This window comes from Lepisma saccharinum, chromosome 16 (genome assembly GCF_977018435.1).
Source record: "Lepisma saccharinum chromosome 16, izLepSacc3.1, whole genome shotgun sequence".
NCBI classification, from domain to species: Eukaryota; Metazoa; Arthropoda; class Insecta; order Zygentoma; family Lepismatidae; genus Lepisma; species Lepisma saccharinum.
Genome location: NC_139244.1, coordinates 47,652,156 through 47,676,771, shown reverse-complemented (window position 1 = coordinate 47,676,771; position 24,616 = coordinate 47,652,156). Strand labels below are relative to the sequence as shown.

The 24,616-nt window shown below is 37.8% G+C and overlaps 1 protein-coding gene across 2 annotated transcripts in view; it reads left to right on the top strand.

Moving 5' to 3' along the window:
* LOC146000467 (deubiquitinating protein VCPIP1-like) overlaps positions 1–24,616 on the top strand; it is a 77,814-nt gene that overhangs the window by 1,870 nt on the left and 51,328 nt on the right. For both annotated transcript variants that reach the window (XM_083138127.1, XM_083138128.1), the window contains exons 2-4: positions 16,503–16,753; positions 19,639–20,052; positions 22,362–22,557. In XM_083138127.1, the coding sequence (XP_082994253.1) occupies positions 16,514–16,753; positions 19,639–20,052; positions 22,362–22,557 (850 nt within the window). In that variant the 5' untranslated portion in view covers positions 16,503–16,513. The remainder of the gene's footprint in view (positions 1–16,502; positions 16,754–19,638; positions 20,053–22,361; positions 22,558–24,616) is intronic.

The following is a 24,616-nucleotide window of genomic DNA, read 5'->3' as shown; positions in this document are numbered from 1 at the left end:
TTATTTCCTTAATTTTACCACTGGTACTTACCTTTTCTGCATTGCGGAACATTCTTTGGTAAGAGTCAAGTTTACGTCCTTTTCATAAGGAATACGTCTCATATGTCGTTGGAAAGGTTATTGTATAAGGAATTCAACAAACTAAATGCCAAGGCGAGGAAAAATTTCCTGGAGGAGAAAATCGAGAAAAACCGATGTTGTCCGGATATGCGTGATTGATCATACTGAGGACATTTTTCGATGATGAAGCACATATTTAGGGGTGAAATGAGTGCTAATGGAACATAAGCTAACAGGCCTAACCTAACCTCGTAGGCATACCTCGTTCCCGTGAATGGTTAGTGACAGAAAGTGTAAAAAAGAAAAACTTACTTACCCTAAGAGATGCCGGAGCGCCGGCTGTCTGCTAGCACGGTTTTGAACAATGCACTGAAACTGGATAAACAGGCAAGATGGAGTGGGCAACAAGGACGTAAACTAGACTCTAGCCCATTCTTTAAGGTGAAGTTATGCCTTTTTCCATAAAGTAGTGTCAACTTTTCATATTATGAGTGATTATTTGTCTTCCTTGTTCCGCTTGGGTAACAGACAATATGGCATGCACTCATCATGGATCATCGCGCCGTGCTTGTGTTTTGTCGTTTTGGAGTGGGTATGCAGTGTTTCAACCTTCTTAACCGAAAAATACCTACTTTTGTGTTCATTATGTCATCACAAACCACTGACGGATAGCCCCAAAAAACCATTCATGATAGCCTCACAAACCATTGCTGGATAGCCCCAAAAACCATTTCTGGCAAGGTTAGGTTAGGTAAGGATAGTTAAGAAAACAAAATTCTCATTAAAAAAATGCACATTTGGAAACACTGATGAGACCGTGTGACTTTCGACGCTCTCGCCACAATGGAAACAACGGCATAATATGGCAGGCAATGCAAGTTTCTTATGTAAAAAGTGATTTATTCTTGTTCGGCAGCATTCAAATACGAAGTTTTTAGTTTCCCGTGAAAGAAAATACCTCCAAGAACATCCAGAATGCTAAAGAAACTCATTTCAGTAAGTACTTTCTCCTGTAAATTTGAAGAAATCCGTCCGGGCGATATCGCATATTTACCGTTTTATGATTTCTCCTAGCACAAAGACTAATTATCGTAGAATTTTGGAAATCATTATCACACGAAATTTGAACTTTCCTTAAAGTAATGAGCGCTGTTTGGACTCGAAACAAAGTTATTTATCTTGAAAAAAACAATTTGAAAATTACCTTACGTACTTCTCATGGACTTTCTGTGAAAGTCTCTGTCCGACTCGCTGTATCTGCGGCCGCCATTTGCTTTCTGCCTGAGAGCACAATGTTCCGTGTGTTAGATGACGTAAACCCCATAGTCAGTGTTTTCACTAGAACATGACGTGTCTAGTATTTTTAATTTTTTTTTTAACTATGCTTGCCTAACCTAACACTCTCATAACGTGCGATGAACCAGTACACTGTCACCATAATGTGTGTTACAGAATCGAAATAACAAGTAACAGTAAGTACTCGTAAATGTAAGAAATAGACATTATCTTAGTTAGAAATGCATTATTTCACCTTAGGAAATGTTCCGCAGTACAAAATAGTACGTTAGCAATGTAAAAAAGTGTGAAATATATGATTTATAGGTGTTACCCCCATAGTGAACTAGTACCGCAATTTTTACATTCTTTGCTTTTGATTTACGTCTGTTAAAACATACTGCGGAGTTTTAGCAATTTCTTACTGCACGTTTCCTTGACTCTGGTTTTTCACTTCCATATACTTCTACGTAATTATGTACTTGCCAACAGCTATTAGTTTACTATCGCCTTGGTTATGAATGAATGCTTTCATGGTTAGGTTAGGTTTGTCAGGTTTAGTTCTCTTAGCATTATAATAATATCCCCAAATGCTTTCTAAATAAGGATTCTAATTTCCACTAGTCTACGATACTTACTGTTGCTTCTGTCAGTGGAGAATGTCTTGTCCATTGGGAGCACGCTAGCTTGCATAAGGTAATTTTTAAGTTGTAGTTTTCCAACATGAATAAAACTTTTTTCAAAATCCAAATAGTGCTCACTACTTCTAACTAAGATTCAAATTTATTGTGGCAATGATTGTCCAAATTCTATGATAATCTGTTTTTTTGCCAGAAGAATTTGAAAAAAAAATCATGACACAATCAGAACCGTTACCTGAGAGATAGTCTAAGGGAGAATTCACAGCTAAGAGGCATGCGACACGAGAGTTTCACACTGAAGAGACAAGATGCACACAGCAAGCGACACTGGTTTCTTTGCTCAATTTGCATGATGGTACCAATATAATTGCATTAATCAATATATTCACAAACATAAAAACATCTCGTATAACATGTGATGTAAGTGTATTTGCATACTCAGATCATGATTCTCCTTGGCTAAAAATACATAACTTAAAACCCTGCGATTGTAACTGTAAGGAATCTAAAATAGTGATCTCAAGACCAATAACGGATGATAAAATATTAAACTTCAGGAATTTGCTCTGTAATATAAACTGGCTAGATCTGTTAAGTAAACCTCAGTCCTTGGATACAGAACACACATTGGCTGATGTAACATTTGAAAAGTTTCTAACGGTATTTTTAGATATTTATGATAGGAGTATTCCCCAGAAAAGGTGTAAAGTTAGTCTCAAAGTTAATAAGAAGAAAATACAAAAAAAGAATGCTGATTGGTACACTCCTAAGTTAGCCGGTATGAAATGTAGGGTTTTACTATACTTAGATTTATTTAAGAGGGATAAGACAGATCAGGCTAAATCAATCTACCGGAGGGCAAGAAAGGAATACAAATTGGCTATAAATGAATCAAAGAAATTGTATAATCTAACTAATATTGAGGCATCCAGGAATAAATGCAAGACTGCCTGGAAATTAATTAATTCGATTGCCAAATACAGCAAAAGAGATGTTATAGAAATCTCCCCTAATGACTTTAATAAATTTTGTATTAATTCTGTTGAGGAAATTCGTAACAACATTGTACGACCCTCTGAAACAGTTTCTGACTTACTTGAACAGTATAGCATAAGACATTCTGAAATAAAATTTGTTTTTTCTGAAATAACTCCAGAGATAATTATAGATGTTGTGAAAAAGCTGAAACCATCAGATAGTGTAGATATCTATGATTTATCCAGTAATCTTGTGAAAAAAATCATAGATTCTATAATTCTTCCACTGACCTTTTGTATAAATATATGTCTTAGGGAAGGAACATTTCCAAATGTATTGAAATTATCAAGGGTTGTACCAATTTATAAAAAAGGTGAGAAAAATTGTTTAGCTAGCTACCGTCCCATCTCACTGACTCCAGTGTTTTCAAAAGTTTTAGAATCAATTATGCATTCTCAATTATGCAATTACTTGGACCATAATAACTTAATTTGCAAATCACAGTTTGGTTTCAGGAAGGGTAAGTCAACAATTGATGCCATGGACTCACTAGTCAAAAATGTACTTAAGGCTTTTGAAACTAAGGACTTTGCTCAGGCCTCTTTCTGTGACCTGAGCAGGACTTTTGATTGTGTAGAACACACTTCACTTTTAAAAAAGATTAAATACTATGGCATTGGTGGTACAGATCTTAAACTATTTCATTCATACCTTCAGAACCGTAAACAAATTGTCTGCATAGGAATGGAGAGGTCAAATGTAGCCGAGGTCAAATGCGGTGTACCTCAAGGTTCGGTTCTTGGGCCTTTATTGTTTGCTCTCATGATGAATGATTTACCATTTTGCGTCACTGCTCACACAATACTATATGCAGATGATACTACCTTCTTTAATGCCAGCTCTGACCTTAACACACTTAAAGGCATAACTGATAATACCCTGTATCAATCTTCTTTATGGTTCAGAGCTAATGGTTTCTTGCTGAATGAAAGTAAAACTCAGCATATGTTTTTCAGTCTTAGAGGCATCCCGATCGACAATAGCTCAGACAATGTGAAATTTCTAGGTATTGTCATTGATAATAAATTATCATGGGAACCACATATTAAATACATAACTGCCAAGCTATCCAGGGTTATATATTTGTTAAGGAATCTAAACAGTCATGTACCTGAAGATTACGTAAGATCAGCTTACTTCGCTTTCTTTCAAAGCATTATTTCATATGGAATTTTACTTTGGGGGAACTGCAGTTATGTACAAGAAATTTTAATACTGCAGAAAAAAGCCGTGAGAATAATTACCAACTCACACAAATTAGTTCACTGTAAGCCACTGTTCATTAAGTTAAAATTTATGACTGTGATAAATCTATATATTTACACTGTGCTGTTGTATGTAAAGAAAAATTTGCCACAGCTACAAAGTAGACAAGATGTACATTCCTATACTACAAGAAACAGCAGGCGTATAAATATACCCTATCACAGACTCTCAAAATCCCTGAATAGTTATGAAGCTCTAGGATTAAGACTATTTAATAAGCTACCTCTTGATGTGACAAATATGCCTATGAATGTATTTAAACGTAAACTGTATGCCTGGTTAGTTGCTACACCATTGTACTCAACTCAAGAATTTCTTGAAATTAAAAATATTGTATTTTAGTGCACCTTAACATAAAATGGGTTATAATTTTATATTATTTTATAATATATTTCACATGTATTATGTTCTTGACGTTGTCTATTGCTGTACAAGCTTAATGACAATAAAATATTATTATTATTATTATTATTATTATTATTATTATTAGTTGTAAATTTTGTGCAAGTTATGAAACTTGGGAGAGGCATGTTGTGCATGAGAAAACTGAGGCACTGACCTCAAACTGTATACACTACACTTTTTAGCCTGAATAAAGCAAATACCTAAACACATGGAAATGGTTCTCAACCTTCGTGAAACCATGTCACGGTATTTGTTATGGTACTAATTGACTATTCATCGGACAGATTTCTTCATTTTTACACAAGAAACTACTTACGGTAGGTAATAACTTCCTGTAGCATTGCCTAACATCTGGAAGGTCTTTTGTGTGATGTGATCCAGTGGATTTTTTAATTTAATTGAACATGGGATCATGAAGAAAGGAAAGGAATGTCGAAAATGTGGCAGTGAATGTAAGCTACTCGTTAGAAGGAATGGGCTGTGGGTATATGCCTAATATGACATGTCGTGGATACGTGGTAAAGTTAAGGTAAGTTTTCCATATCCTGGAAATGGATTTCTTCAAATTTAAAAGTTTGTGGCTCATTTGGGGGCAGGTAACTCCAGCCAATTTCTACTAACATGCCTTTAACAGGGGAGCCGGAACGGATGCGGGGCTGCGGTAGCGGTAGGCTGAGCCCGGAATAGGTGGGAAATTTAAGACTCAAAATTTTGAAACGAAAATGTTTTTTTTGTTTAAATTTCCCACCGATTCCGGGACGGATAGCCCCAGAAACCATTCACGAATAGCACCACGAAACATTACAATTTTCTTCGTAAAACAATGCGAAAAAGTTTTTTTAAAAAAATTGGAACAGATAAGCTTTGTTCACGGGTATTTCTTGGGTTCCAAAGGTTGAAACACTGCATAACGAATGAAAATCGACAAAACACAAGCACGACGCGCGATTATCTAGGAAGGTGTACGTGCCATATTGTGTCTCAGGCAAGCTAAAAGACTATGAGAACGAAGTACTCGTAATGTGAAAAATTGCAATTACTTTGATCAAAAAAACGTGAATACACCTTAAGGAATGTTCCACGAAGCAGATAGGTAAGTATGAATGTCAAAAATGTAAACTAAGAAGTTACAGGTGTCTGACGGATAGTAAATTTTTACCTTTTTTTTAAAGTGAATGCCCTTAGCCGAAGAATTTTCCTCATAAATTTTTACAGTATTTGAAATTTTATGCATGAATTAACATGTACCTATGAAATGAAATATTGATAAATAAATTCTAGCATAATCATAAAGAGTAATAATAGTTTGATTACGTGTGAACGATTGATGACAAACATAAAAATATGGAAGACAAAGTGGTAACGTCATCTCCTTGTACTTAAGTGATCCCGGGTTCGATAACCGGTGGAGGTACCGGGCAGATTCAGTTTTGATTAGTCTATTTGTGCATAAAATGGACTTAAATAACGAAAACTCACAAATGAAATATGATATTGGGATTATGGTAGTTGTTAACCACTTTCAGCAGATCCTTTCGCTGCTCAGTATAGTTGATACCAGAACACAGCATCGGGTCGCGGCCCGGCGGTTGAAATACAATGCACTAGAGATACCATGTTGACTAATATCTTTGGACTAAAGTGCCTCCATATGTTGGCTTTTTCAAATAAAAGCAGTCAGGTAAATGGCCAAAACACTGCCTCTTTACACGATGTTGTTGGCAAATTACAGCCGATAACTGCATCAAAAAACTTAATAAAGCAAAAATAACGTTGTGTTTAAATCTTAAAACATTGTGCATATCGATACTTTGTTATATCAGCAAATTAGAGGTTCAAATACGATCCCGGCTGGGGTATCTTCGAGAGTATAAATATACCTCGTTGCAATGAAGCATTCACTGTGCCTACGCCAACAACAAACTGAAGTGACACGCTGTACGGTATTGAGAAAGCGGCACAGTCCGAGAGACAGGTGAACGACATGCGACAAGTGCATCTTGCCATGCCTCTTCGGTTCGAAAGGTTACATTGATTACTGAGTGTTGGCTTCCAAGCGACACGTATTTCATATCGTGTGTCACTTCAGTGTGAATTCTACCTAATTGGGACTGGAGTACAGCTTATAGTGGTATTCAAGACTCCTTAATTACAAGGTGACAGCATTCCACTCCACCATTAGAGAGGCCCTTGGACATATGTGATTTGTCTTCTGTTTCTGTTATGTAGCTTACTACAGGTCTGCTTGAGTGTGGAGTAAGTGTTGCTTCCTGGCTATCAATGCTGTTTATAATTGCTGCACTGATTCCTGACTGAAGTTCAAGAGAAATGGAACATACAAAAAGTCAACCTTTGAGGAATGGCAAAGGTACAGGAGTGCACCTTAAGCACCACACTAAAGACTTATAATGAAAGGTCAACCAAAGAAAAATAGGCACAAGATATGAACAGGTTGTGATACGAGAAATGAAGAAAACCTCTAAAGTAAGTGTGAGGGCTATTTTCTTTAACCTCTGATAGGGTGTGAAATCAAAACCACAGTGAATAGCAAAATGGGTTTATTGACAAAAGTTATGTACACCTGTAATCTACTTTTCAACGTAATCACCAAGAGAATTCAGACATTTATCGTACCGATGCACCAGCTTTCCAATACCCTCTGCCTGTCTGTTGAACCAGGTCTTCATGGTGTCCTGAAGTTCCTGATTAGTGTGGAAGTGCCATCCTCCCAACCACTTCTTCATTGTCGAGAAAGGTGGAAGTCAGTCGGTGTCAGGTCTGGGATGTAGGAAGGGTGATTAAACACTTCCCAGTGGAATCGTTGATGAAGGTCTTGGGTTGACACAGCAATACATGGTTGGGCATTATCATGAAGGAAGACAATTCCTGAAGACAGCATGCCTCTCCTTTTGTTCTGGATGGCTCTGTGTAATCTGCACAATGCCTCACAGTATGCAGCCACATTGATTGTGGTCCCTGGCTCCTTAAAGTCATCAGGTAACACACCTCGCACTTGGCTTGAGAGTCGATTGTAGCAGACATCTCTATGTGCCGATCGGTCAGCTTCATCTGAAGCCTTGGCAGTGGTGGTGGTAGTGGCAGGGGAGATGGGAGATGCCAAGCATGCTGCATGGTGCCCCGCTTCACGGGCCACCTGGTGGTGCCTTTGAGGGTTGAAAGAGAAAATAGCCCTCGTATTTCGGAACAAGCAGAGATTGGCTTCTCTTCATTCTGCAACAGTGCACTGATTGCACAGGAAAGCCAGGTGTCTTGCGAGAGTAGTCAAAAGGCTACATCAGTGTTGTGAAAAAGAAAGCAAGGCTGCAGATTATAAAGAACAAATTCTAGTTAAGGGAACAATCCTTTACTATATAGTACTACTACTGTATCACATTAACCTACTGATGCTGTCACCTTATAATCGTAGAGTTCTTTGTTCTTTTTCTGTGTCCCTCCCAGGAAAAAGAATATCTAGATCTGCCAATGAATAAGTTTAAGTGTAATGTTTGTTTTTGATTGATTGATTTGCTTTATTTTACTTCGCTTTTTGTGTCACTTTTGACTAATTTGCTAAGATAGGGATGAGTGATGATATGATGAAATCGATGAATGGACATGCCCAGCCCGGGAGTCGAACCTGGGACCACTGGCATCATAGCATGATGTGATAACCATTTCGCCAAGGGGGCCCACTATAATGTTTGGAATCAGAGGCTTGGAGGATGGTATAATATGATGCAAGTCAAGTAAAGACTTCTAAATAACATTAATCCAAGCTCTAATCTTATTTGAAAGGGGGGTGTCTTCTGTATAACCGATTTTTGGCACTGGAAACAGCACCCAAGGACTCCTGATAAACACCAAGAGAGATTTCAGACCGAAGGAGCACATGTTGCTTGGGAACAGGACAATCAAAGCAATGTTTCACTCCATATTGGCAATTGGGGAAATTCTCTACCGAAACGTGTCACCTAAGTCTTCTTGATTTATTTCTTGTAATAATATCTGGACATGAAAATTTTCTGTTGTTTTTAGCTTGTGGAAGCTTGCTACAGAGAAGTAATGTGTGGTTTTGTGTAGTACCATTGAACACATCATGACATTGTCCCTGATAGAAATTTTACATTTTTATTAATTTAAGGGTGTTAAGTTTAATGCTGCGAGAATTTCTACATTTTAATTTTGCTTTGTGTGTGTCTGCACAATGATATACTTTTAAAATGGCGAAAGTTCTGAGATATGACAAATTGGGTACACTGGTCATGGATACTTATGCGTTCAGGAATGTCCTTTTTTACCCTCCAGCTACACAGAGGGGAATGCTCATTTTCAAGGTTTGCATGTGTGTTTCTTGATTTTTTTTAATGTGATAAGTTTTATTCAATTTGTAGCGTTAGATTTAATGATGTTAGTAATTTTACGTTATTACATTAGGAGAGTTTGGGTTGATATTGATAGTAATGTTTTTATTACTTTTGAAGTGTTTCACAACGTTAGAATTTGCATAAGTCATTTTTGGATTTGTGTGTGTGTGCATACAATGATATTTCGTTTAAGTAAAGCCTTGTGTAGCACACAAGTGTTATCCCTATAACTGAGTTTCTACTGAAATAAAAATAACATTGATATTCTCATCTCGCAGTGGCAACGGATCCATTTTTATAGAAGGTCATCACAGCTACAGCATGTTGACCTTTACCCAATAAGTGTTGCCAACTTCATTACAGAAACTCTCCCAATGACAGAATAAAGGTGCCGCACTCTGTATTTTCATTATCTAATTTTAAGCATGTATTTTATTGTATAATGTACTTCACTGTCGGTTGTCACACATGTATTCTGTGTGCATAGTGTGACGTCAAGTACACGTAGTTGTTCTGCATGCTGATGGAAGGTGCACAGTACACTCAGTGCCCATCTCTGTGCACATACCAGCAAGTAGTTGTATGAAGTGCTGGTGTGGGGTCTGTATAAGCATAAGCACAGGCATTCTGCCACTGTTGTTGGCAAGCCAATAACCGGTGAACATCTCTGGGAGTCCACCCGTAAAGCAGTGAAAGATTAGAGTTCATGAGAAAGGAGTTTCAATCCAAGGGGGAATCCGATCCTACCTACTGTGGATTACTCTTATGACATTTTGACCAGTTCCTTTTATAGTAACTTTTAAGGCTTGCATACTTTGAACAACAAACAAAATAAATATTATGTGGCTACAATGCAACAACTTAAGTACAAGCAATATATACATGCAATGTGGTCATATGGGGAATAGTGTTGCCACCTCAGAAAGAGTTCCATTTTTCTTACAGATCAAATATGAGTAGTTTTGTTTTCTCACTTCAAATCTATATTTGAAGCAAAGCATATTATTACCAGTGTTGTCAGCTAGAGGAACAAGGTAGGAATTGATGATTTGTACAGGAGGGGATTTTACATACTCTATAATATATTGCACATGTTTTCATAACAACGTATGTACAGTAGGCCACAAAGCTTACTTTCCAGTGTTGCCATCATAATGTTATTTACGTACTTTGTTCTTTGAATGTTTTATTACTATAGTCTGGCTGCCTTAGCCGAAACCATGGACAGAAGTGCACATGTGCCAACTGGACTTGTTCACTGTCAAAATAGGGGTGATGGCAGAAATCACAGACCTCTAATTACAGTATGGAAACAATGGGCTTTTGTTTAAAGCCGTGCATCTTCGCTCTCGCATAGTCCTGGAGCTAGAAATATGGCGGAGATGCACAATAGAGCTTGACATTTTTACGAAGAGATTATTTGTATTCACTTGTGGAGTGTAATATGTAGAGTTACATACATCTTAGTAAACTTAAAAAGTGGAATCTTGTGAGGTGCAATGACTCACAATTTTCAAAATAGTTGTTACATGTAGAAATCTGAAGGTATGCTCGCCCCCCCCCCCCCCCTTTCTGAAATTTTTTGCTTCAAGTTGACCCATGTTAAAAGGCTCATGTTCCGATCTGACAGCAATGGCATTTTGGGAAGGTAGGGGTTTCGTAAAAATTGTTTGCTGTAGAGACAGCAATATCGTCGGCAAGTAAGTAGAAACATACGAGGGTCACTATTTATATTTTGTGCCTTGGCAACACTGATTGAAGTTAGGCGCGATTTGACGTTTGCACGGAATCGTCTGGCATTATTGACCATAACGTACTTCAAATGTTTTGTCAATAGCTTCATTTGTGTTGTTTATGTTGCCTTGGAGATTGCGAGACAACAATAGAATGGAATTAACTCGTGAACATTTTCGTGCGATGATTTTTTACGATTTTCGACATGGATTATCAAGACAAGAGTGCATCGATCAACTTACTTCCACATTTGGCGATGAAGCCCCATCCTTTGCCACTGTGAAACGCTGGTATAACGAATTTAATCGTGGCCGCCATTCGTTCACCGACGAGATTCGCGAAGGTCGTCCAAAATCAGTTGTTGTTCAAGAAAACATTGATGCTGTGCAAAACCTAATACTGCAAGATCGTCATGTGACATACTGTGAGATTGAGGCAACCATAGGCATTAGTTCCACCAGCATATATAAAATATTACATGATCATTTAGCTGTGAGAAAGGTATGTTCTCGTTGGATCCCACACAATTTGACAAAAACTCAAAAAGATGCTCGCGTCAATTGGTGCGAACAAATGCTCAATAAATACAATCGTGGTGCTTCAAAAGACGTATATAAGATTGTAACAGGTGACGAATCATGGATATATGCATATGAGCCGGAACGTCAACAGCAGTCGACTGTATGGGTGTTTCAAGATGAACCCAATCCAACAAAAGTTGTTAGCGCTCGAAGCACATCGAAACAAATGGTCGCCTGTTTTTTTTTCGGGAAAACTGGTCATGTGGCAACTGTGCCTTTAGAGGAACGTAGAACGGTCAACTCTGAATGGTACACAACAATTTGTTTGCCAGAGGTCTTCGGTCAAATACGGAAAACAAACAAACGCCGTCGGATCATTCTTCATCAAGACAATGCCAGCTGTCACACATCTCGTCTAACAACCGACTTTATGAACAGTCAAAAAATCGAATTGATGGGTCATCCGCCGTACAGTCCTGATTTGGCACCCAATGACTTCTTGTTCCCAAATGTCAAGAATAAATTGCGTGGACAACGATTTTCGTCGGCGGAAGATGCCGTTGATGCGTTCAAAAACCATATTATGGAGGTGTCTAAAGAAGATTGGAAAAACTGCTTTGACAAATGGTTCGAACGAATGCAAATGTGTATTGACCATGAGAATACTTCGAAAAACAATAAAGCAGTTTTCAATGCCAAATTCCTGTTTTTTCATTGTTAGGCTCAAAATATAAATAGGGACCCTCGTATTTACAAATTATGGAAGGTTCAGAATTAAAAAAAGCCATCCATATAGTACCTGCTTCCCCTCCCGTGTTTAGAATAGACTATTCCAGCTAGTTTTGTCTTCCCTGGCTGGGCTATACCTATATAGGTTAAACAAAGTTGACTCACTTCTTTCTTTTTTATTATTTGCATGCATATAAATACACTTAGTGTTTGCTACTTGTTTCAATTGCAATTTCCACTTGAAACACGCTTTTGTGATACCATTGTGCCTCAGTAAACAGTATCATGTTTTCAACATCAGAGTCTTCTACACAAACCTGCAATTTGTATCTTGTTGTATGATATTTGGTATTTTGGTGACAAGTATTTAGACATCTGTAACTTTCAAATATTGATGCAAATTTCTGGTACCAATATGTTCTTTGAAACTAATATTTGAAATATCTAATCAGCAGTACGTGTGATAAATAGCAACGTGCTTTACATTGTGTTCCCAAGGTTTTCTTAACAAAACAGAACACTAATGTATCACATGACACTACACAAACATTTTCATTGAACTGTGCTCTCCCTACTGACTAGACGCTGGCGGCTCCTAATAAATATCATAACACACTGGAAAGAAGAATTGGTGTCACAGAAATGCCTACAAAATTTCAATGGGGAGAAAAATTAATTTCACAAAATGACCGAAAATGATGTACCCTGTGCGACAGAAAAGGTAGTATTGGGTCATTCCATGTGAAATCATCATTTGAAATTTGGCATTCTGGAAGGGCCAACTGAGATAGGAAAATATGCATGGTTGCCGATCCATATCTTTTGTATTTTCGACATTACAGTGTTGCAAACTATGCAATTTTGACTATTTTTTTCAACATCTTGTTAACTTCAAATTGCAGTCTTTCAGCAATCAGGGCACCTATAGAAGTGATTCGGACGGCGTTGGAAAGGTCTTGAAGGCTCTTTCACATGAGATATTGCATATCCATGTCAGGGTAAAAAAACAATTGAAGGTGGTGTAAAGAAAACTTTGTTAGCCATTTCTCAAAAGAAAAAAAAATATTTGTCATACATACACTATTACTCAATAACTTTACAAAATTTGAAAATGGGACGCCAATTGGAATCCGGAGTTATGTTAGATTTACAGTAGGGTAAAGTAGGTTAGGTAATGCATTATAACATATTTTAATAGACAAATTTCTAATATTCAAAAGTAAAAGTCTAAGAGAAATGAAATACAGTATTGTTTGAATTAACGTACATGAATCTAATGTTTAAATTCACAGTTGTTAAAAATACAGGGTTGTTCAAAAGTCCGGTCCCATACACACCAGCCCTGTACACACAGCGAAAAATGGAAAGAGGGGAAAGTTGTTGGAAATAAATGAGTTTCAATCTAAAATGCTTGAATTTTCAATGTATCGTGCACTGTTTAGGCTGTACACTGGAACGAGCCTCATTGGTAGCCGAAAAGACCACATGCTTGGCCCTGAATACTGCATGGGATCGCAATACCATACAGTACAGGGTAAATTACGAATTGATTCCTACCTCATGTGGCTCTTTCAGTATGCCAAATTTCAAATGAATCAAATTATGTGAGGTTGAAAAGTGCCTCTTCACTTGTTGATTTAACATGGAATGTTCCTATTCTGAGCCGTAGGGCAGTGGTTCCCAATTTGTGCACTGTGGCTGACTTACAGCGGCTCTGCGAAGTGCTCCAATATTTTCACTGAAATCACACTTGCTTGTTAGTCTGTCTACACATGGTTTCAAAAGCTGATCATCAGTTTATGTTCAGAACTGTTCCGAATATGTGTTTATTTAGTACTTTTTACACAAAATATTTCTGAATTTGAAATATGTGTTTATTTTTCAACTTACGGCAAGCAACCTAACCACACTAACCAAGCATTGCGTAAGGTAGGCCCACATTCTGACTTGGGCGGCGCAGAAAAAAATTGAAACTAAAATGCCTTAGGGCAAGGAAATAATTGCTAGAGGCATGCGTATTTCGTTTTTAACCAAAACACAAAATGTGAAATATCACATTGTAATGTTAATTTTTCATGTTTCTGAAAGGTGTGAGGTGCATTTTCCTACACTGTTGTGTCATGAAATAATGCGAAATGAACTTCAAAATGCGAAATAGACTCTTAAACCCAAAATTTAGAGTTTATTTACCGACACGACACTTTCTGAAGTATCCTGTGAGTTATGCAATTCACGGAAAATTTGATTAATTCTGCTGTAAATATTTGAGAAGCAAAAATGGACCCCTTTATGCAGGAATAAACTTAATATTCTGGTAAGGACATAAATGTGCTATTAGAAGGGATATGTTTATTTTATGTAGTAAGTGCAGTTTTTAAATCAAATTTTGGATTATATTCACATTTTTAAATCCAAAATATAATTTTATATACCGCTATATCACCGACATTTTATTTTATTTACCACTTTTGAACTCGAAACTGACGCTCTTTTTGTATTGAAATTTTGCTTTTCTATTTACCAAAAATATGTGCCTCTAATAATTGCCCTCTGGCCCTACCTTCTATTGAGATTTTTGGCTGCTTTGAAGTGTAATGAAGTAATTAATAAAAATGCCTTGCCACAGTATAGCAACAAATCGAGAATAATGGGTAACACACAACAGGAGCACAGGTAGTTGCAGGGGTTGATACTACGCGAGTGCTTGTGTCAGTCATCGCTTCAACTTCCAACTGCCTAGACTCTCAGACGAATAAATGAACTAAAAAGTGCAGTGTTTCAACAGAGGGCAGCACCTTGAGACAATGGGAGAACATGTGCGAAGGTTGTGTTGGTCACCAGCGCAAATGAGGCATGATTAGTCACATAAATATAGGGGCATACAGATTTTGTTTGCACAGTGTACTTCCATTGTATTTTCTTACAAATTATATGTCATATCCTATTTTTCTTTAATTTATACATTTGTGTGCTTTATTTTATTTCACATATTGCTTAGTAAATTTTTTTTACTGTATAAAGGCATCAATCTATTATTTGCATTAATATTACTTAGAAAAATGTATGTTCTAACTGTAACCATAGTAATAATAATCCGTGGCTTGACATCCCTGGAAGGGCCTTGGCATATCTCTCGACTGCCAGTCTCCCTCACAATCCTAACTAGAGGTGTGGAGTTCTTCAACCAGACGTGGGGTCTGCACGTCGGACCCCCAGCCGTTATGGGAGATTTCCGACACCGGACTACGCTACTTACTCGTAACTCCCCAATTTCCTCACGATGGTGGGTTGTCACCGGAACTCGGAGACTATTAGAAGTTTTATATTGAGCCACCCCAACTGCATATCTGTTCCATATCTCTTCATGTTGTACAACACATGAAGTATAACTGGAAGTTTTCTCTATTTTGCATATAAATTATTTTCACAGGATGCCTACTCACCGGGAATTCCTTGAATTCTGGGAATTATGCAGGAATTATGCGTGAATTCTGCTTGAATATTTCTCCTTAGACATGAAAAATTGCAAATTTTATTAGTCCAGATCTCATTGAATTTATATATATTTATTATAAATGCTCTGAGCAAGTTTTTCACACTAGCTTGTATTTTTATCGAGGCAGGAAAAGAAAGCAGAATTCTCTTGAAAATGATTAGTTAAATTTGAGTTTGAAATTCTTATATAATTAACAATTTTTCATGGATTAGTATATTCCATAACTTGTGTGACTTGTGTTTAAAGATGTATTTCGAGTCTGAGTATGTGAAATTGCAAATGAATACTCTGCACCTTAAATATTTTAAATATATGTACCATTTCATTGAGTTGAATTAGAATTTTTGGATATCTTGGAATCTCACAGATTCTTTTTATTTTTAATACATTCGTGTGTGTGTGTGTGTGTGTGTGGGTGGGTGGGTGGTGATAGGCAATAATGCGTAATGTTCAGATAGAGAAAACAACTGCTTGTACCCTTGAATTTTTGAAAAGTTGACCTTGAAACCCGGGAATTATACTTGAATTTTTTCATGGTGCTAGAGTGGCTGCCCTGTTTGATCTTCAACTGGAATTCCTGGATGAGTCTTGGAATTTCGTATAAATGTTTTTATTTTTCCATGCCAGGATTTGAAACTGAAAAACATTTCACTTTATTCCTAGCATAGTTTTTCGGCATTTATTTTCAACAATGTTGATTAACAGTAAAGTTCAAAGGTGTGTGTATTATATAATTATAAAGTGTTAAGGAAAGTACCTGAAAATATCAGGGAATTTGATTTCACAAAATGAGTGGCAAATCCTCATCACTTTTTCCAAAAGGCTATGCAAAGTCAACAGAGACTCCAGTTGAATATTGTTTACATTATATAGCAGCTCAACATAGAATTTATATGTTCATTGGGAGGTTACTCATTTTAGTAGCTGCAGAGAAGAGTAAATTGTGGTTTAATGTTGAATTTCTTCCTTTTAGGTGGCTGAATTATGTATAAACCTCCTTTCAAGCCGAATCGTTTATTTACCGGCCACTGTCCTGACTTGAAGTGCAGAGCCCAACTCTTCTTCCCTTCCTATGAGACGAGCATCGAGTGTACAGACTGTGGCCAGCGCCATGAAAAACACACCATTCATGATGCCAAGGAAGCAAACGAGTCGACGCTCACGTTCCATACATGGCTGCGGCTGCTGTGCACCAATTCGGCCCCTAAGAAAGGGGTTGAAATGGTAGGTACATTCACTGACAGTGACTCATAACATTTATTGGAAAGAGGAAGCAGAGGTTAAAGTTATTCTCTACAGTATTATATTCTAAGTAGGGATAGCTATGTGGTTTTCTATAAAATTGCCAGTAGTTTTGCTGATCTGATATTTGTGTAAATTGAATATAATTTAGTGCAAAATACTTTCATAGTATTATATGTGACACTAAAGACACAATTCATGTACCTTGGTTTTGTAATTCTTGAATGTTAGTGGCAATGGTTCTTTATGAGAAAGCAATGTTGAAAGGGCATTCATTATATTCATCTTTAATGCTTGTCCTTATTTCTATTTAAAAATATCAGCCAAAGAATCATGTAGATTTAAATTAAGCAACATGTAGTCGTACACAAAGAACCAAATTGTAAACTGAAGTAAATGAAAGAAGCAGCCCAGGTTCCTTAAGCCTCCAAGTCACTGGTCACTTCTGCTCAGATAATAAAAGTAGTTTCATAAATGGAGCATAGGGTAGTATAGAATTGCAACGGGAGCTCAGTTAGCATATTGGATTTGTAGTAATAAATCACCCACCACTTGTAAAAAGGAATTGTTCACCTGACTAGGTACAAGTAGATGCACTAGACAGTGCACAGTATGCAATTAGCATTGCATGCTACCTTCATTGTGTAAAGTAAAAGTCAATAAGCTTCTGAAGAGGACTACTGCAAGTTCCGATGTAGGTGATGACAGTGGTCACAAAAGTTAATTGTATTGAAATAAACAAGTACGTGGACATGTAAGCGTATGAGGTAAAGTTACCCCCGTACATGTGCACACATGCCTTGAAGGTGTATGGGATGATGAGGTAGAGCTCCACATATTCTTGACATTGAGCATAGTTGGGTTGACGAGATCAGCATCACACCCAGACACCTTTAACCCTCAAGTTTGCCCCCAGGTACCCATTGATTTGAGGCTGGGTGAGCAACAGAACCACTTTATGTGGGGACAAGGCCGGAAAAATTCTCACCTTAGAACACCCATCCTGGGAATCAAGCCACACTCCATTGCCTAAAGTCCTGTAATGTCAAACAGTGTATTTGAAAATGTAAGAATGTAATGTTCTAATCTGACATTTAAACATTCTAAAAATACTTCATGCACTCACCAATAAAGGCCTATTGACACTTGTACATAACACTTCTGGACTGTAACAAACCTATTTAGTTTCAGTGGGTTCATTACATCTCGGAAGTGTCTGTTACAAAATTATGTAACTGCAATGTAATTTGAGACAACAATGGAAAGAAAAAGCATAATATAAAGAATTGCTGCATAGTGCCATTATTGCTCAAGCATTAAGGAGAAGTATGCATGTACGATGCTCATGTGTGTCACTGGCAGAAAATGTATTAATAAACTTTAATAATTTGAATAGTATATAACACTGGAGATTTTAATGTTTATAAAGGGGGATTCAAAAATAATATATGTATATGCTGTCGAAACTACTGATCACTGAACAGCACAGCGCTCCCTGGTGGAAGATAATGTTGTCTAGTTTCAATCAATTGCCGCTAGATCACTCGTGCAATCCCACTACTTCAGTAAGAGTGAAAATGGTGACTCAGCAGCAGAAGGCATTTTGTGTCCTCGAGTTTGCTAAGTGTCACTCGGTGATTGCAGTGCAAAGACTTTTCCGTGTGAAGTACCACATCAATCATCCTAATGAATGGAACAGAACATCTATACCCCAGATTGTATATACAGTTTGTAGATGTGTGTTGTTGATGTAAAGGAAAGAGCCCTGGGAAGCTGTGTGTGTCTGAAGAAAATGTCGCGAGAATCCAAGCTGCCAGAGTTTGAAATTAATTTGAGTACCACTGGTGATGTTGTTCGTGCCGCTGGTGGAGGACATATTGAACATCTTTAGATATTCGTAAGTAAGTGTCAAAACTTTCGGAGTGGTACTACTACTAATTTTTTCATATATACCTGTTTGAAATACATATATTCTTTTTGAATCACCCTGTATATTTTGAAGTACCTGAAAAGTCAGTGAATTTAATTTGGCAAAATATATGAAAAACTTGTGAACACTTATTTTACATTTGCCTGCATTATGCATTCAATCTTTATTGGCCAAATAAAGCCATATATTATAAAAAAATTGTGCATTTTAAGTTTTCCACTTTGGTCCCCTGAAAAATGTAAAGTATCACTGCACTGCATCAGAATTTTTTGCTGGATATGAATTTGAATTGTTGTTTTTATGTTCACTTTATGCATAGAAAGTCTAATTGGAACTGGACCCATGATTTAAAGTGGGATCATTGTTTATGCAGGCCAATGACCTTATACTGTGTCAAAAAACAAAGAAAATGAAATTTTTAACAAAAAAAGATAATAATGGTGGGAGAGAGACAACAGCCACTAATAATTGCAGAGACTCCCCCCCCCCAATAGTGGAAAGCAAATGCGGGTTCCCTTTCAGATTACGGTCATTGTCTGTTGTCTACAATGACAGCGGTGTTACTCCAATGTGACGACAAAAGTTTTAGAAGTCATACATAAGGTAACATGGCAGATGCGGACCCATGTAGGAGAGCAAGAAAAGTTTGGTTGAAAGCTGAAATAAACATATATGACATTTTGTGTTGTATACAATTTCATTGTTTGAGCTCCGAAGCATGTAATCTCACGAAGCAGATGCAAATGATTCGGATTCCCTCGGAAATCCAGATTCTCAGTTTTTACTATCCGGATTTAAAAGAATCTGGATTTGGCCATCCCTTGTTGCTTTATCTTGCAGGTGAAGTTAGTAATTCTAATACATGTATTGATAATACTACCTTATCTTTTATTCCCCAAGCACAAATAATTATTATAATTTGCTGTTCCCCTTTCAGGTCAAAGTCCTTGGACTGTCAAACTACCACTGCAAACTCCTCTCTCCCCTTCTGACCTATTATGGGATGGACAAGAAGACTGGGAAAGGAAAGCTCCTGAAAGAGATGAACAACACAGACATGTTCGATTGTGGTATTTTGGGCGACAGGGCCTTTCGGATAGACAGAGAACACGTGGAAGTTCCCGGATACGGGAGGGATATCTCTGGCAGTATGGTCTATTTAGGAGACACTCTGCAGATGATCCGTTCCTACAACAATGAGGAGGAGAGGCTGATTCCCGTTCATGCTGATGGAGATGGGCATTGCCTGGTCCATGCCATATCGAGAGCCTTGGTTGGACGTGAGCTCTTCTGGCATCCACTGAGATGTAATTTAAAGGCACACTTTCAGAGGAACCTTGATAAGTACAAGGCATGTATATGCTTTATTTTTTTCTACATAGAGCTTTTTTTTTTCTGCTGATATTGAAGTAAACTTTGGTACTTTTATATGAAAGAAAATAAAATTACTTCCAAATAAGGCTGAGCTGATAACAGTACGGATGTATCAGTATTGGTTGGAATCTAATTACCGATATCAGCTGCTACTTTCTGGAGTCCCCCAACATTATGAATGACACTTTCATGGAGTCTGTTTTGCAACAACATTGTGGGAAGAAATTATTTTATGATTAAGTGATAATTTCATGGGAAATTATGAATATTGTAAAGGAAAACTGTTGAATTGATATGGTATAGTTCCAGGGAAAACTGCATTAAAATCTATGCATACTCTGATTTGCTTTGAATTATTACAACTTATGCATACACTGATTTGCTTTGAATTATTTCACTTTTCAGGTATCTGCATTGATTGATTGATTGATTGATCTGGTGTTTTAAGTCCACTTTATGCACAGAAAGGCTAATCGGGACTGGACCTACAGTTTAAAGTTGGATCCGAACCACTATGTGCCTCCACCGGGTATCGAACCCGGGACCCCTTGATTACAAGGCGACGACGCTACCACTGCACTATCGGGGAGGCCAGAGGTATCTGCATTGATATATGTGAGAATCGGTATGTGTATCAGTTCATAGTGATATTGCCCCATCCCTCATTCGAACTGAATATTGTGGAAATATGATACTCTCTTATACCTTGGTCTCAACAATACATTTTAGTCACTATATAATACTACTCTAAACACCATATTCCTTCTTGTTGTGACGTTTCATAATCTTTCGTTCTCATCATCAGACCAAGTAAAGTTGAAAGAAGTCATCCACTATTAGATATATATTGTTTAATCCAAGCACTATTGAAATGCTGAAATGCTGATCTAAATGCATGGTGCAGAGGGAGATTACATTGAAAAAGTCTGTTCTATTTACGCTATTTGAAAATGTGTTCAGTCATTCTGAAAATTCAAAAATCCTTATATGATTTGAATGCCCATTGTAATATCTACTTTTAAATCACCTTGGTTCATGTACAGGGTGTTCCGTTCAAATCTCCCTAATTTCAATTAATCGTAGAAAATAAAGTATGAATGATATAGCAATAAAATTTCAGAGAATTGAAGAAAAACGCATAAATTTTATTTTCCACACACTAATACACCTCCAGATGTGCCCCATTGGTAGCACGAACAATATCCAGTCTGTATTCAACTTCTTGCCATGTTTTCTCCAACATGTCCCCTGTTACTGTTGCAATTCTATCACGTATGTGGGTTTGTAACTCTGGGATGTTATTCACTGGAATCGCAAACACATGATCCTTGACGTAATGTTAGAGGAAGAAGTCCAGTGGAGTGAGGTCAGGTCGAATTTATTTTCCTCCGACACACGAAGGCGAGCTCCACCAGATTGTTTTAGGGCACTGCCGGTTGTTAGAAACTTACTAAACCACAGCCTAATTGATTTAGCATCAGGTGCAACTCCTCTGCAGTGGCGTGCCGAGAATGTTCGGAATTGAGGGATTACCTACATTTTGTTTTATTAATGACTTCTCATTCCTTTTTTAGGAATAATGGGCAAAAGGGGGGTTATGATCCCCACCAACCCCCATACCCGGGTACGCCACTGCTCCTCCGTACACTCGTCTGAAATTTCATTGCGTTGCAATCACAGATTTTGTCTCAGCATTCCACAACACTGCCTGCACGTTTTTGAACAGTCACCATTTTTTATTTATGCGACCATGGTGCTGCGTAGTGAGCAAACGGACAACTTCAAGTCAGGAAAACAAAACTTGAATATCTGGCCTTTCATTTGGTGTTACATTCATTTCACAATTCAGCGTACTTCGTGCACAGTAATTAATTGAAATTAGGGAGATTTGAATGGAACACTCTGTATTTTGTCACTTATCTTATTTTGGGGTGTAAGGAGTGATCTTCCACATAGTGCACCCAAGTGTCAACCTCACTTCCACATAGTACACTCAGGACTGCATCTTGCAGACGAACGAGGCTCTGGTCCCATGGGCCCTAATTCTGTCTGTTGTCCTGTTATTTTGTCTTTATGTGTACTGAGTGCTCCTTTACACCCTCGGCTTTTAGCTAAAGTCAGAATGTTTTAATATTTTAGTTACACGACATTACAATCATGTTATATTAGTTATGGTAAGGGGCTGGACCCCATGTAATATGACAGGTGCAAAATAACCTAAGTGCTGATGCACCCAAAATTTTATATTCACATTCACATTCACGTATCTTATTTTCACATATACAGGTCCTCTTTCAAGACTTCATCAATGCCTCAGAGTGGCCACTAATAATAGAAGAGTGCGATCCAGAGTTTCAGCCTGCTGACGGGGAGCTTCTAGGCTTGCGTAACATCCATGTGTTTGGGCTAGCAAACATTCTGAAGCGTCCAATAATTTTGTTGGATTCTCTAGCCGGAATGCAGAGCTCCGGGGATTACTCAGGTGAGTAGGGAATAATATGTATATCATAGCTTACCAGAGTTTTTAGCTTGTAAGAAAAGTTTCATCATGAAACAATGTGCAACTTAACAGGTGTTACATTGAAAGGATTAAGAATGTACTTCAAGTCTATTAATTTTAAAACCTTGTGTTTTCTTTCTTACGTCACTGGTCTCAAATTAAACACTAGGGATGGGCCTGTATGAAATTTTTGCCAGTCCTGATAAGTGCAAATACACTCCTCACAACAAGTTTGGAATATTATTAAATTAGACAATAGGTGATAGGCCATATGTCAGCGAAAAGACGAGAACGTCCACCAGACAGATACCATGTGTTGTTGCATTCCAAAGTCGTGTCTATCACCTATTGTCTAACATAACAATATTCAAAACTGTTTGTGAGGAGTGTTTAAAATTGAACCATTCCAATACCCACTGATCCAATATAAAATTCCAAGTGTTCCTTGAATTGTTTATTAGCTATCTTAATGTTTGTAGAGCTCCTATGCTCCAGTCTGTAGGGCACCTGTCTGCCGTGGTAGGGTAAGATAAAGTTCATGCCCCACACATTCTCAACATCCGGCACTTTAGAGGTGATGTTATCTGCACCATGCTACAGCCATCTTTACCTCCCTCCCCTGGGGTGTCCCCATATACCCATTGATTTCAGACTGGGTGAGCCCCAGAGCAGCTTTATACAGGCACAAGGTCAGAAAAGTTCCAACCTTAGATCACCCACATTGGGAATCAAACCTGGGTCTCCCACGTGGCAGTCACATGCCCTACACCACCACTGTCTGCCATGGGTGGATGATTTCAAGGGGATTTTTTCAAGCAATGTGCCTGTATATGGCTCTAGTGTTCACCCATCCATTAATAAATGGTGATGTAGAGGGAGCATGGTGCTGATCACAATGCCACAAATGGCAAAGATTGTGAATGTGTGTGGCCCTACCTCCATATCCTCCCCATGTGCTTTTATGGCATGTTGCAATATACAAGGGTAGCTTTTATCAGGGGCGGCGCGTGCCTTTTCAGTCAGGCAGGGCACATTTTTCTTTTGGGTGGGGAGGGGGGCAGTTAGCCTCTATATTCCTCTTTAAGGTTTTTGAGGGGAGTTCCTTGATATGGAGTAAGTAAATTTTTCGAACAATTTGGAATAAAATTAACATTCTGATCAAGATCTCTCTCCAAAGAGCATTAAATACTCACTACGTAGGAATACGAAAAATCAGCAACATATGGAACAAAAATACATGAATAAAAAAAACCCTCGAATACTGACGTCGCTTGCAGTAACTAAACTTTGGGTAGATACTGGAATGATTAGGAAAATGTTACACTGCAGTTTCTCTTCCATTGTCAATGAATTGAAAGGCGTAGGTATTAAAGTTTCTACATGATTCAATGTCATATTCACCAAGTATCCACTAATATCAATGACTTAGTAGGAAGATGATGCAGCGTTAAGTTCAGTTACAACACTTTACATTGGCCATGTACCCCCAAAAAGTTCGTTTATACTTACGAAGATATTCTGCATGTCAAGTTGCTGGAACACAGACACAATTACACAAATAAATAAACACGTACAGTAACTATAAAATCTCGAAAAACTAATTATTTCATAAGCGACCAATACGCACAGACGGAACGCAACGCAAACTCACACACTAACTCAAATCCAAATCCGTATTACAATGGGAAGAAAAGAGGAAAGGAGGATCTTTTTGAAAATACGAGGGACTAGTTTGTGCAATAAAAAGTGTTGTCAACTTTTCAGGTCGCCGGAACAAGCGCGAAGAAAAGCATTCGAGGGATTTTTTTCTATCTTATTGCTGCAGGCTGGAAGAACGAATGAACTGCCTACCAAGCGTTGGAAACACTGAACGGTGAATGAGGCAAACATGAATGGGCAGGGCACCTCGTTTACTGCCCAGAGACGGCTACGAATTTTGCGCTTTTCCATTGTGAGGGGACCGTCCCTTGCCTATGCTGTAAATGTTTGGATCAGTCAGTGACGTCACGTCTCCAGGGCAGAGCCGAAATTGGACTCTCTC